This window comes from Manacus vitellinus, unplaced genomic scaffold (genome assembly GCF_001715985.3).
Source record: "Manacus vitellinus isolate BGI_N305 unplaced genomic scaffold, ASM171598v3 ctg7180002433466_pilon, whole genome shotgun sequence".
NCBI classification, from domain to species: Eukaryota; Metazoa; Chordata; class Aves; order Passeriformes; family Pipridae; genus Manacus; species Manacus vitellinus.
The window spans coordinates 1-14,710 of NW_021938484.1; the positions used below are offsets into that span (position 1 = coordinate 1).

The 14,710-nt window shown below is 50.5% G+C and overlaps 1 protein-coding gene across 1 annotated transcript; it reads left to right on the forward strand.

Moving 5' to 3' along the window:
• Positions 1–11,204: 11,204 nt before the first annotated feature.
• Positions 11,205–12,206, forward strand: LOC108642655 (olfactory receptor 14J1-like). The gene has a single exon (XM_018087101.3). It carries the CDS (start codon positions 11,205–11,207, stop codon positions 12,204–12,206), a length of 1,002 nt encoding a protein of 333 aa, XP_017942590.3.
• Positions 12,207–14,710: the final 2,504 nt, after the last annotated feature.

Here is a 14,710-nt window from a genome sequence, read left to right on the forward strand (position 1 = left end):
CTGTGGTGGTTTGAAAAACCTTTTCTCTGAGGCAGTAATGGTTTGCCCCACTGATAATACTGGACCAATCAATAGTCCACGTGCGCCCTACGGGAATTACACACCCACAGAAACGGAAGAGAAGGTGGTGAAGGCAGTGTAGAAGGAGGGTAGCCATGATCTGAGCCACGAGGAAGCAGGGGGCCAGTGAGCCCCTCTGGGGGCCAGTGAGCCCCTCTGGGGGCCAAGGGCCCAGCCCCCAGCTGAGGTCACGGGAGACCCGGTATAGTGTCAGTGCTGGGCCGGGTCCTGTAATCAAGGGCTGGAAAAGTTTCCTCACTGTCAGCAGCAGCAGAAGACACTGAAAGTGGCAGCAGAGCAGTCCTGAACAGAGACAACAGTGGCTGAAAGCCAAAAGGCAGCCAGGAGCAACGAGATAACGTGAAGCCGGCTGAGAGACGCAGAGATGTTCCTGCAGGAGGGAGAGCTGGCAACAAACCAGAGGAAGACTCAACAGAGCTGGTTTGGGGTAAGACTGTATTACTTTCCCAAACCCCAGAGACATCTTGAAGAGGAGGGGTGGACTTCCAAACCCTCAGGGAGTCCCGAAATGCAGCAGCAGCTGGAGAGAGGGAGAAAGGAGCTGAAAACCCAGAGTTGTCCTGAGAGCTGAGCCAGGACGGAATGCAGAGGAGGTGGCCGTGCCCTCTGCTGCTGCTGCTGCTGCTTCTATTCTGCTACTGAGCTGAGACAGGGCAGAAGAGCTTTGGTAAGACTGAACTGAAAGCTGCCTTCAATGTTCTAACCCAACAGGTGTGAAGATCTACAAGGAAATTCCCCGAAGGCTCGGGCTCAGGGTTGAAATTTCCACAAAGTAAGAACAAGAATCCTAACTGCTATATTTAAATCTGCTGCCCTTGGGAAAAATGGAGGGCACTAAGCAGTGCCACAAAAACCTGAAATGAAGGAACTGTGGCCTGAGAAGTGATAAAAAGACTCTTTTCTTCTTGGACTTTTATTGAAGAAGAGGAGAAATTTAATTTAATGTCAATATATATGTGGGTGTAAATAAACCTTTGTGAATATTTTCCCCTTCCCCCAATAATGAATGGTTGTGTTTTGTCTGAAAACTCTCCACATGGGGTGAAAAAGATACCAAGTCCATACCATCACTAAACCCTCTCACAGGGGCAAACTGTGGGAGGGGGGCTTGAACTTAAAAATTAGATTTTGGGAGTTTCAAACCGCCACAACCTCACACCAAGGGACCCACAGTAAGAGAAGCCCTTCGAGTTCCCCGACTGCGGGAAGAGCTTTGGCTGCTGCTCCAACTCCATCAGCCATCGGAGGACCCCCATTGGATGATCCACAGGGACCCACGTTGGGCACAGACCTGGTGACCCACGGTCCAGGTGGTCCATGCTGGGCAGTGTATTGGGGTTTAGATGGCCATGTTTTGGTTTCTGGGGGCTCCAGGGGTGGGTTCTGTGAGCAGCTGCCAGAAGCTTCCCTGTGTCCAGCCCCTGTCCCGACCCCCCTGACAGTGAGGGTGACTCAGGGTCTTGTGAACTGATCCCTTGGGGCAGATTAGAGCTAGTTTATCTATATCTATGTCTATATTTATATCTATCTATATATGTAGGGTTTAATTTAGAACAATTCTGTCTCCATGTAAAGTAGGTTTGGGGCAGTTTTGGCTCCTGTCTATAGTGATATAAAAACACAAAAATAGCACTTCCCCTCTCTGGCTCCAAGCCCAGCCTGTCCCCTCCAGGGGTGGGTGTTCCCCCCTCTGCCCCGGGCGGTTCCATTGCCCTTGGGCAGCAAAGCCCCCACTGCTTCTGCAACTGGAGAGTGTTGGAGCCATGGACCATTAACATTCCAGTCTCTCCCAGCTCTGCATCCCAAAAGTCAAGAGGGTTCAACCTGTCACCTCAAAGTGGATCAATCCCACTGAAAATGGCTCAATCCCACCCCAAAATTCCTGTGTTTCTTATTTCCCCTATGTAATTCTGGGGCTGCCGGTGCCACCCCTCAGCTCTCTTCAGGCTGAGGCTTGGCCTTGCACTTTTGCCTTTGCTGGATTTCTTCATCAAATATTTTTCTCTCCCTGAAAACAAAAATATGGAAGGTTTTCGATAATCTGGACATTTTTAGACCATCTGGACAAATTGCAGTTTGCAGTGTCGGAACAGCTCAGCCAGAACGTTTTCCATGTTTAATCATTTGTTCCCATCCCTCCCAGGAGGGAGGACACTGAACTCTTCCACAGAAACAGAAAACTAGCAACAAAAATTCAGAGACTACTGAAAATGAAAAATACCTTTTGCTCACAGGTGGCCCTTCCATGTCCTTCTCTTCTGCCTTCCTGCAATCCACGTTATCCACAACAGCAGTTGCCTAGATGATGGACCAAAAAAGCTTTTTAATTAATTTATAATCATTCCAGAAAACTGAATGACCAAACAGGCTAGAGAGCCAGGGGCAGTTCCCCAGAGAGAAGCCTCAGAGACAGCCTTGGGCACTCTGTGAGAGTGAGAGAAGAACCTGCAAACTTCAGCAGGAGGACACCTGTGGTGAACAACTGTGACCAAAGTTAAAAATGAGAAGGAAGAGACTGTTCTAGTTAACCTCACTTATGAAATCTGAATTAATTTCTAATTAAGAATGACAGTTTGTTGTTAGAAAAATTTGAATAGTGTGGATGAGTTAGAAAAAGTGTGTAACACTGTGTTAAATAGGTCCATGCGTTCCTCCTTCCCTGTAGCTTAAAAATTCCTGCGGTAGGTGGGATAAAAATGCTTTAATATAAACATTGCATGGCTTTTCTGCCATTTCAGGGTAGATGAGGAGGACGGAAGAATAAAACTTCTCTTTTTAGTGACACAGTCAGATTGTCTTAATTAACAGCCAACAAGAGTAAAAGAGTTTAAAACTGTGTCAAAGCAGATTTTAGGCATTGGCAGTTCTCCACAATTCCTTTAGTTCCATGAGGCTCTGCAGTGTCACAATGGCCTCTTAATACCATGAGGTTCCACAGTGTCCCAGGATTCATTTTTTCCATGAGGCCGTGGACTTTTACTCTGGAGCCCTGATTCCCTGCAGCCATGCTGTGTCACAATGGCACCTTGGTTCCATGAGATCCTACAGTGCCTCAGGGTTCCTCCTGGAGCATGAGACCCCGCTGTGCCACAGGTGCTCCTTGATTCCATGATATTCCACAGGGTTCCTCTGATTCCATGAGGCCCCACATGTCACAATGGCCCCTTGATTCCATGAGGTCCCACAGTGTCACAATGATCTCTTTGGCTCCAGAATGCTCTGCAGGGTCAGAATGGCCCCTTGATTCCAGGAAGTTCCACACCTTCAAAAAGGTTCCTTGATTCCATGAGGTTCCACAGTGTCCCAAGGGTCCCTTTAGCTCCGTGGGGCTCTTTGACATCCCGTGACCTCCCGGCTCTTTAGGAGCCCTGAGAACTTCAACAGGGGGAAGTGCCGGATTCTGCCCTGGGATGGGGCAACCCCGCAGGGACGGACAGACTGGGAAGGAGAGGCTGGAAAGCAGGGCCGGGAAAGGGCCCTGGGGGTGCTGGTGGGTGGCCAGTTGGCCCTGAGTCAGCAGTGCCCTGGCAGCCAGGAGGGCCAAGCCTGTCCTGGGGGCATCAGGCCCAGCATGGCCGGCCGGGCCAGGGAGGGGATTGTCCCGCTCTGCTCTGCCCTGGGGGGGCCTCACCTGCACCATTGGGGCAGTTTGGGGGGACACAATGGAAGGGAGAGATTGAGCCATTGGAGAGTGTCCAAAGGAGGGCAAGGAAGATGGGGAAGGGCTTTGGGGGGAAGGTGTGTGAGGACACTGAGGGCACTTGGTGTGTTCAGCTGGAGAAGAGGAGACTGAGGGGAGACCTCAGTGCAGTTCCAACTTCCTGGGGAGGGGCAGAGGAGGGGCAGGCCCTGAACTCTGCTCTGTGGGGACCAGGGACAGGACTGAGGGAATGGCCTGGAGTTGTGTCAGGGCAGGGTTAGGTTGGATCTTAGAAAGAGGTTGTTCCTCCAGAGGGTGATTGGGCACTGAACAGGCTCCCCAGGGCAGTGGGCACAGCACCAAGGCTGACAGAGCTCAAGAAGTGTTTGGATGATCCTCTCAGGCTCCTGGTGTGACTCTTGGCGATCGATGGGCCTGTGCAGGTCCAAGGGTTGGACTGGATGATCCTTGTGGGTCCCTTCCAACTCAGCCTATTCTGTGATTCTGTGATTATCAACCCTGTGTTCAGTACAAACCAAAACACAGCCCTGCACCAGCCACGGGGAAGAAATTTAACTGTACTCCCATTGAAACCAGCACACCCTTTAGGAGCTCTCCCAGAAACATCCCACAGTCCATTTGCCACCTGGAACCAGTGACTCTGAGTTCCTGCTTCCCCAGCCCCAGGGATGGTCTCCTTGTCTGCTCATTCCCTCCACACTCTCTTTTCAGTGACGGCCTCACTGGGGCTTGCTGACATCCTCAGCAACTTGGAGGTTTCCTGATAAATTTTACTTCTCTAGAGGTTTGTTCAGTCTTCAGATCCTCAGTTCAGGATTTCAGTGCCAAAGGGCTCATTGACACTCAAAACATCTTAAGGAGACAAACTCTGGGAATAATTTACTTTTAAGTCTTCCACTCTTTTGAGGTTTATTAGACAGATTTCACAGCCACATTCCACAGTCCATTTTCCACCCATAACCAGTGACTCTGAGTTCCTGCATACCCAGCCCCCAGGGATGGTTTCCTTGTCTGCTCATTTCTGCACAGTCTCTTTTTAGTGATGGTATCTTAACAAGACAAGCCCCTGGGAGTAATTTACTTGTAAGTCTTCAATTCTTTTGTGGTTAATCAGACAGATCTCAGAATTGTATTCCAAGTGAATATTTTGTATTAAAGAAACAATGAGAAAATATTTCCTTTTTTGTCCCCTGTGTACTTTTTTCCTGTCCATATTTTCCCTTTGCACACAGTGAGTCACACAATGAAGTCAAAAGATCTCTCAATCCACAGAGGGAGGAAGAGAGAAAATGAATAAAATGCTCTATTGTGCAAAGCTTAAGGCAGGACTAATCTGAACTGTCCTCCCTAACATATTCCTCATATGGACCACAGGGATTTTATCCCCTTTAATGGTACACAGAGGTTCTTTTTGGGCAGGCCCAGTTCAAGTGGTGGAGTTAACTAACTAGGTTTGTGTGATACCTTAAAGCTTTCTGGATATTTTTTTTTTAGCTTTTTGTATATTTTAAAAGTAGTTGTGTAGTAACTGTAGATGTTAATGTAGCTGTATTATAAGCCACCCTTTAGCATAGTAGTTTACACAGACCCAACCCTATGACCCCATTTGATATTAAATTTTCTAAATTCCTTTAGCATGTTTAGACTTCTTTGCAAGGTAGAATTGTAGAAAAACACCTCTACTGAACAACATCACACCCTAGGCCTGGACAACAAGATCCCACAAGAGACAAAGCCCAGAACTTTGGAGGCGCTCCAAGGACTGTACGTGCTGTGAAGAAGATAAAGAGGAGGAAGAAGGGGTCCCAAAGACCCCAAATCCAATTCCCCAAGGGGCGTGTCGGGGGCAGAACTGGGCAGAACCAGGGGGTGGAGAGTTCTGGCATTGGATGGACCATCTTCTAAAACTGTAGAACCATTGCCTGGGAGGGCGCGTCGTGTGTGTTCCCCTGGGCCTGTGGGCCTGATTAAAGGACCTGCTCTTTTGAGCTGATCTTAGACACTGAATTGGCCTGGAGTTTTATCTCTTGAGCTTACAGGATTAACTAACTAGGTGGCTTTTGCTAAATGCACATCCCAAGGTTTGAAGGTCCCACTGCCCATTGCTTTCAAGGTGGTTTTGAACAGTCCACTCTACCATTCAACTTTCCCAGAGGCTGGTGCCTGACAGGGAATATGATCCATCCACTCCATGCCGAGCTCTCTGGTCCAGGTGTGCACAAGGTTGTTTTGGAAAAGAGTCCTGCTGTCCAACTCCAGTGTTTCTGGAGGGCCGTGTCTCCACAGGACTTGCTTTTCCAGGCCCAGGATGGTGTTCTGGGCAGTGCTGGGAGGCACAGGGTGTGTCTCCTGCCATCCAGGGGTTGTGTCCACCATGGTCAGCACGTAGAGCTTGCCTGGGTGGGTTTGGGGAGTGTGCTGGGATCAATCTGCCAGGCCTGCCCACATCTCTATTTCAACCATCATCCCCCACCCCACAGGGGCTTTACCCTCTTGGCCTCTTTGATGGCAGCACATTTGTGAGGAGCAGTCAATCACTTCCTACTAGAGAAGTCCAGTCCCCTTTCATCCAGGCAGGTTCTTCTAACACAGCCCTTCTTGGGGTAGATGTGTGGAGATTCCTGCCTTGGGTGGGGACGCCCTCCAAGGACACTCCTCAAGGTTGAGCAAAAGAAATCTCCCCATGACCGCTGGTGTGGTGAGTTCCATCAGATCTCTATGTGAGAATTGTTTCTTTTTGCTGACTTTAATATAATTGTTTCAATAATTGCTTCAATATAGTGCAATATCCTATGTTATACTATACTACTAGTAGTTTTAGCCTTTATACTGTGAAGTAAATAATTCTGCTTTAGATCTTTTGTCTGACCATTTTTAAGAATAAATGATTCATTTTATATAAATATTCTCACTTGGCCAATCGATAAAACCAGTTTGAAATAAGTGGTTCAATCCCACTTCTGTAATTCCTTAACTTTAATTTTTTGACAAAATCTGAGGCAAAGATTGGATCCCTTATTCCTTGAGGCTCCGCAGTGGGACGATGGCTCCTTGATTCCATGAGGTTGCCCTGTTTCCCAGCGTTCTTGGGCTCCATCAGGCCCTGCAGTGTGACAATGGCCCACTGATTCCATGAGGTTTCCCAGTGTCACAATGGTCCCTTTGACTCCCGAAGGCCTTGCAGAATCAGAATGGCCCCTGGATTCTGTGAGGTTCCACAAGGTCACAATGGTCCCTTGATTCCATGAGATTCCACAATGTCCCATTGGTTCCCTTTGGTTCCAAAAGGTTCTGGGATGTCACACTGGCCCCTTGATTCCCTGACATTCCACAAGGTCCCGGGGTCCTTTTGATTCCATGAGGTTCCACAGTGTCCCATGTTCCCTTTGGTTCCAGGAGGCCCCAGTGTATTCCAATGGCCCCTGGATTCCAGGAGATTCCACAGTGTCCTGGGGTTCCCTTGTCTCCCTCAGTTTTGGCAGTGTCCCAGGGTCCCTTTGTTCCCAGGAGGTTCCTTTGTTTCCATCAGGCCCTGCCACGTCCCAGACTCCCTTTGGTTCCATGAGGTGCTGCAGGGTCACAATGTCCCCTTTATTCCATGAGGTTTCTCCATGTCCCAGGGTTCCTTTGGTTCCATGGGATTCCACAGGGCCAAAACTCCCTGGTTCTTATCCTTCCAACATTTGTGGGCCCATTCTATCCCTGCCTGGGATGGAGCCCCATTGTGTTTGTGCAGGAATGGATCCATGGCCATCCTGCCACTGCACCAATTGAATGCTGCACAAACGTCACTGCAGGCCCGACCCTGGATGCAGGAACAGTCTGGGAACTCCAGGCCTGCTCCCATTCAGCAGAGCCAGTCGGGGTCCCAAAGAGCACAAGTGATTGACTGCAACCCCTGCAGTTCTCTGGCATTGCTGGGGACAAATGCATGAACTGCCAGGAGCTCTGCAGAGCCCTGACAGTGCCACTGCAATCCCAAGCTGCATTGCCCGGGGCAACCCTCAGCACAGCCAAGGCCACAACCCTTCCTGAAAGGTGTCCCTTCTGGGCAGGGCCAGGGAGACAAACCCCTCCATCTGTCCCTGCACATGTTGTGTCCAATTCTCATCCCCCACTTAGGGACAAAGTCAGGCAACATTTTATACCTTATTAACCAGGACTCTGCAATGTGCTATGGGTGGGACTGTGGTCCAACCTTCCATTTCTTTTGTGAGCATGTTGTACAGAATATTTCTTGGTAGGAGGTGCACTTGGTTTGTACAATACATCTCTGGGTATCAAGGAGAACAAAGAGACCATGCAGCTTCCACCTTACTCCATTTTCCTCGTCCGTGATGTGTCAACACACACCACAGGACTTTCATCTGATTTCCGTGTCTGTTCTGATCCCCATGGGCCCTGTAGTGATTTGAGCTTTGCATTTTCTTCACTCTTTTGTGCTTCCAACCCCACCCCCCCCACACCCTCCAGTCTGGGCCTCCCAAAGAACTCAGGAGTCTGCTGTTAGTGTTTCCCACTGCAGGGGCTGGAACTTGGGCCACAATCTGTGCCAGGAGCAGAGAGACCCCTGGACAGAGAAACTTCTTGGCAATGGAATTATAAGGAAAAAAGGACAGGCTGTGGGGATCAGTGTCAGGGCATGGCCTGGGAAGTGTCTTGAGCATCCTCCTGTTTACCATGACCAACTTTTTCATTCCCTTTTCCCTCTGTTTTCTCATGCTTGTTCCTCCTCAAACTGCCGTGATCCCACCCTCTCCTTTCCTTTGTTTCTTTCCTAGAAATCCCATGACAAGTCTTCCTCAGTCCCCAAATGTACTTTCTTGTTGCCCATCATAAGTTTCAGACCCTGAGCATGAAAACTCCATCCACATCTGTGAGGTCATCCTGGAAGGCTCTGCCATTGACCTACTTGGTGAAGGTTTCACACAAATATTTTGGAACTCTCTTTTAATTATTTTTTTTACCTTTTGGGCTTAGAAGGGTTTCTCTAAAAACATGGCAATTCATGTCCTCAACATGGTAATTCTTTGGAGAAGGAGTTTGAGACTCAAAGAATCCCAGAATGGTTTGGGTTGGAAGGGAGGTAAAAGGTCATCTTGTCCAAGTCCCTGGACATGGACAGTGACATCTTTTACTAATTGAGGTTGCTCACATTCCCTGACCTTGAACAAATGCAGGGATGGGACCTCCACCTCTCTGGAAACCTGCTTCAGTTCTTGCCGCCCTTATTGTTAAATCTTTCCTTCTATTATCCAATATAAAACACTTATCTTTCAGTTTGAAGCCACTGCTCGATGTTCTGCCACTACAGGCCTTGGTAAAAATATCCCTGGGATTTCCTTAGACTATGAGCACAACATTTTCATCTGCAAAAAAATTAGTGAGTGCCCAGAGATCTCCCAAGATGGGCTTTAAAGGTCTCAAGCACATGAGCACTAGAGAGGGGCTAAGGAGCTGTGGCCTCACTGGTGTGGAGACTGAGGACAGCACAGGACAGCCCTGAGAGGGCTTGAAGGGAGGATTTAGAGATGGTGGATCCTTTTGTCAGAGCAGAAAAGAGCATGAGAAAGAAAAAATTAATAGCAAGTGCAGCTGGGGATGTCCCGAGTGGACATGAGGAAAGAGGAATTCCATTCCATGGGAAATGCTGTGCTGCAACACGTCACCCAGGAGGAGTCTGGATAAGCCCAAGGCTTTGTGTGTGCAGGAAGAGCCAGGGAGGACGCAGAGATGTCAGTGCAGGAAGGTGCCAGCCAGGTGGGGCAGCCGGGGGGATGACGACAGCCTGCAGGGAAAGGGGCAGGGCATGGACACCGTAGGACAGCCTGGGCTGGAGAGGAGACAGGGAGGGGGAGAAGCTGAAAGGCCCTGACACAGCCACCTTCTGCAGGCCTTTGGCCAGGGCTGCTGTCTGTGCCCCTGATGCCAGGAGGAGGGGAGTGCCCCTTGCAGCCCTGGGGCCTCATGGCCTCCTTGTCCCTGCTCAGCAGCCTGGCAGGTGCCACCCCATGGTCCTGCCCTTGGCACTGCACATCCCACATCCCAGTGCCCCAGGAAGAGCCCTGAGGAATGAGGCAGGGACAGCATCTGCCTTCCCAGGGGCTGGGGGTCAGGGCTTGGCCCTTTGGATTAAGGAAACAAGTCAAGGTTTGTTCAGCATCAGAGCCACCTTTCCCTTGCTTGTCCATCCTTGTCATCACTGTCTGCAGTTTTCTGCTCTAACTGGAACCTGGGGACATGTTCTCAGTTGTGTCCCTCATGAGACTCATTAGCACTACAAGAAATTTCAGTGTTTCAATCTCATTTTGACTTCTTGAGAAGTTGTTTGAACTTCCTCTCAGGGACTGAGTCTCATGTAAACAACCTCAAATGTCCCCTGAGGGTCATGAAATGCCTGGGGCTGTTGCTGTGCTACTGAGCTGGGTTGGGCTCCTGGCACACAGGGAGCTCCTGGCAAGCAAGAAGAGCTTGAAAGAGACAGCTCTGCTGGTGAGCAGCTCCTCTGCACAGCCCAGCAGGGTTGAGGGCACTGCCTGCAGCACCCAGGGCACAGGAGAGAAGGCAGAGAGAAGTTAAAGGCTGTCAGACATAGAATGATGCTGAGACCTCACTGGGGGAGAATTTTTAACAGACCTTGGCACAGGAAGTCTGGTCATGCAGGGCAATGGGACTGCAGCTTTTGGAGGCATCTGGGAAAGCTGGCACTGCCCAACAACTACAGATTCTGTAAGTGCAACTCTGAGAGCATCTGGAGTGCAGAGGAGGAGGACATGCTCAGAGCTTCAGCTCCCTCTCAGAATATTTCCAAGACAAAGATTTTTATAAGGTTAAAGAAATTTCCTGAGATTGTGTTTCCAGTTTCCTACTCTTGAGGAATGGGAGGAATAAATCATTAAGAAAGTATTAATTTTGACAGGTCCCTGAGACATCTGAACTGTGAGTGCTCAGTAGGTCTATCTTAGCTTCCTAATGTGCTTTCAGCTACTGCTCTGCCTGTGGGCAGCACCAGCATCACCTCTGCCAGACCCATCAGGACTAGTCTGAGATGTCCTTTTTGCACCTGCAAATGGAATATGACCCCTACCAGTGCAGCCTGTGGTGCTGGGGAAGGAGCTGAGTCTGCTTAAATCAAATGCCATCATAAGGACACTTGGCTGTCTCCCTGAGGTTTCCTTCCAAGCTGTGAATTCCGCTCCAGGATGGAAACCTGTCCCTTAACATCTCCTTGTTATGTGAAACCCCTGTACAGAAGCACAGTGATGCTAAACCAGTGAAAATGCTGTTGAGTAGGGACCCAGCACTGGAGCTGAAGGAAGATCTCCTAGGAAATCAAAAGGCTGTCTGTGTGTGACATGGGGAGTGTCTGTAGAATAAAGCTTTGACTTTGTTTAGATAAGTCCATACTAACTGGCCTCTTACTGTCTTCTCTGTGTTGGAAACAAACACCCAGAGGCAGCAAATGTCCAACAGCAGCTCCATGCCCCAGTTCCTCCTCCTGGCATTCGCAGACAGGCGGGAGCTGCAGCTCCTGCACTTCTGGCTCTTCCTGGCCATCTCCCTGGCTGCCCTCCTGGCCAACGGCCTCATCCTCAGCGCCGTAGCCTGTGACCACCACCTGCACACCCCCATGGGCTTCTTCCTGCTCAACCTCTCCCTCACAGACCTGGGCTGCATCTGCACCACTGTCCCCAAAGCCATGCACAATTCCCTCCAGAACAACACAACCATCTCCTACATGGGATGTGCTGCACAGCTCTTTTTCTTTTATTTCTTCATGTCAGCAGAGTTTTCCCTCCTCACCATCATGTGCTACGACCGCTACGTTGCCATCTGCAAACCCCTGCACTACGGGACCCTCCTGGGCAGCAGAGCTTGTGCCCACATGGCAGCAGCTGCCTGGGCCATTGGGTTTCTCCATACTCTGCTGCACACAGCCAACACATTTTCCCTGCCCCTGTGCCAGGGCAATGCCTTGGGCCAGTTCTTCTGTGAAATCCCTGCCATCCACAAGCTCTCCTGCTCACACTCAGGTTACCTCAGGGAAATATGGCTCATTGTGGTTAGTGCCTGTTTAGTGTTCGGTTGTTTCATTTTCATTGTGTTCTCCTATGTGCAGATCTTCAGGGCTGTGCTGAGGATCCCCTCTCAGCAGGGACAGCACAAAGCCTTTTCCACGTGCCTCCCTCACCTGGCCGTGCTCTCCCTGTTTGTCAGCACTGCCATATTTTCCGACCTGAAGCCCCCCTCCATCTCCTCCCCATCCCTGGACCTGGTGGTGGCAGTTCTGTACTCAGTATTACCTCCAGCACTGAACCCCCTCATCTACAGCCTCAGGAACCAGGAGCTCAAGGATGCCCTGAGGAAAATGATGACTAGATGCTTTTCAAGAGCAATAACCTGCCTGTTTTCTTCTGCACAACAGTCATTGTGTAACCATTTACTGGCCCAGCCTGCTTTCTAAAGCTTGTGAGAGTGGTGGTGGGGTCCGTTTCCTACATTTTTTCCTCTTTAAATGTTGTTAACACAGAAATTTATTCTCCATCTCATACCTAATTCACTCTCTCTTTGTTTTGACCCACAATTGTGTAAATGAGGGATCATTCTCTGTGTGCATTTAAAGAAAATAAAAGTTTCTGCAGCAATTTCTTTGTCAAACATCTTGCCTTTGTTATTCTGTACATGAGGAATCACAATCTCTGAGTAGAATAAAGGTCTTGAATTCTTTTTTCCAGATTCTCCCTCCAACAACTTCCCTGAAGCTGGAGGGCAGTGCTTGTGTGCAGAGGAGAAAGGGTAAAGAGTCCTGGTACAGGAGCACTGCCAGGGAGCAGCAGCTCTTGGCCTTTTCAGAGATACTCTTTTTCCACTGCCTCCCTCTGCTTTGTGGTCCTTGCCCAAGGCCTGAGTGCTCTGGCAGCTCAGTCCCTGCTGTGTGTCAGTCCTGTGACCATGGGCAGGGACAGGCCCTGGGCACTGCTGGGACAGGGCTGGGCTCCTTAACATCATTTTCATCATGAAAGGGGATCCCCTTGGGCAGTTCCTGAAGACTTTGTTCTTTTTGAAAGGTTGGTGTAAAGAACAAGGCCAAGGAATAGACTCTCCAGAGTCTCATTGTTTTGCTTGTTTCCCCATTCAGTCCCTGCAGTGAGAGAAGTGACTCACTGGGGTACTTGAGGGACTGAGGGCTGTTTCAGATGTTCTGTGCTGGTGGTCAGTGGCAAATGGTCTCCAAGTCACCTGCCTGGGGCTCTGCAGCTTGTGAGGGTTCTGATGGCCTTTCCTACTTGTCTGTAGGAAGTGCAGGAGAGCACAGAGGATCTGCAGGGACAGCCCATCCCATCCAGTCAGCAGGGAATGGAGCCCTGGAGCAGAATCCTGCCCAGGGTGGAGTCACCAGAGATCAAGTACTAAATCTGCCTGTGAACTGGTAAAGGAGAGTTCTGCAACCCCAGGGGATGCAGCAGGAACAGAGAAAGGACTCTGGCCAGTGACTCGTCTCACCCGCAGTGAACTCCCCTTGTGCCTCCCCAGTTCAGGGAGGGCTGTACCAGAGCCAGGGGTGGGCTTTCCAGGAGGGTGTCCTGAAGAACTCTCCAGCCCACAGGCTGCATGGAGTGGAGCCCTGCCCTGCCCTTTGTGCCATTGGAAACAGCCCATGGTCCTGCCCAGCCTTGTTCTTGCCTACTGAGCCTTCCAGGACTATGGCAGAGGGTGGAGAGGAGTGATCCCCATCCTGCTGGGTCTGCTCCCCACCCTGACCAGCATGGCCAGTGCAGGCTCAGCCCAGGGTGCCACAGCCCCTCCCTGTGCAGAGCAGCACCTCCAGCTCAGGGCCCTGCAGGGATCCCAGGCTGGGATCTGCAACTGGCCAAGGCAGCCTGGACACACTGACCTGGGCAAAGGGATGTCCCTGCAGAAGAGCAAGGCAGCATTTCTGGGCCTGCAGAGAGGAATCTCTGACACAGAGAAACCTCTCTCTGCAGCCCCCCTGAGGACAGGCTGCTCTGTCCCTGGGCCAGGACTCTGGGCTGGGCTGGGCAGAGGGGCTGGCACTGAGGGGTACAGTCAGGCTGTGCTGGGCATCTCCTGGAGGTGACACCAGGGCTCCTGCAGTTTCCCTGACCTCCATTTCCTCCTGCCATGCTGAGTGTCCAGCCCCTGAGCTGATGGGGATGCTGAGACTCCTCTCTGTGCCCCAGGAGCTGCTGTGCCCTTCAGAGGGGCTGGGGCTGTGGGGGGAGTGCCCAGAGCTCTGCAGCACCCTGGGCTGGGCACTGCTGTGGGGCCAGACCAGACTGGGCTGCTCCACCAGCTGACCTCTATAATGAAATCACTTCTAATTTTCTCCTGAAGAACCATGAGAATATGTGTTGTGTCCTGTACACTAAACTGAAACTGTGGGATAATTCAAAAGGTTTTGGAGTCAGGGATATTGAGAAGTCCAGGCAGTGTCACTGGGAGACCTCTCCAAAAGACTTGCAAAGGCCAGAGCCATCCCAGAGCTTCCTGGGGCCTTGGCAAAGGCAGACATGGAACCAGTCTGCAAACAGGGCAGCAAGGTGGGTTGGCAGAGTTCCAGACTGCTCAGGCTCAGCAGGGAAGGGGATATGACAAGTCTTCCTGCAGCCATTGCCAGGCATGGGAAGGACAAGCAGGGATTGCAGAACCCCTGTGGGAGGGAAAAGAAGGGGATATTGTGTGCCCAGACTTTTTCAAGGCTCTTGACATTGTCTCCTGTGGTCTCCTTAGAGGCAGACTGGTGAGAGCTGGACTGGACAAGTGAAACATGTGGTGAGTGGGAAGTTGAATGACTGATGAGGGTCAAAAGTCATGGCACAAATTCCTCTTGGCAGCAATTCCCAGGTGACATCCATCAGGGACCAGCCCTTGACCATTTCTATGGAACATCTTTATTATGTCTCTGGGTGATGGGATGAAATGCACTTTCCACTCCTTTGTGGATGA

Coding starts and splice junctions, on each gene's coding strand:
- LOC108642655 (XM_018087101.3), top strand. CDS start 11,205: ATGTCCAACAGCAGCTCCATGCCCCAGTTCCTCCTCCTGGCATTCGCA.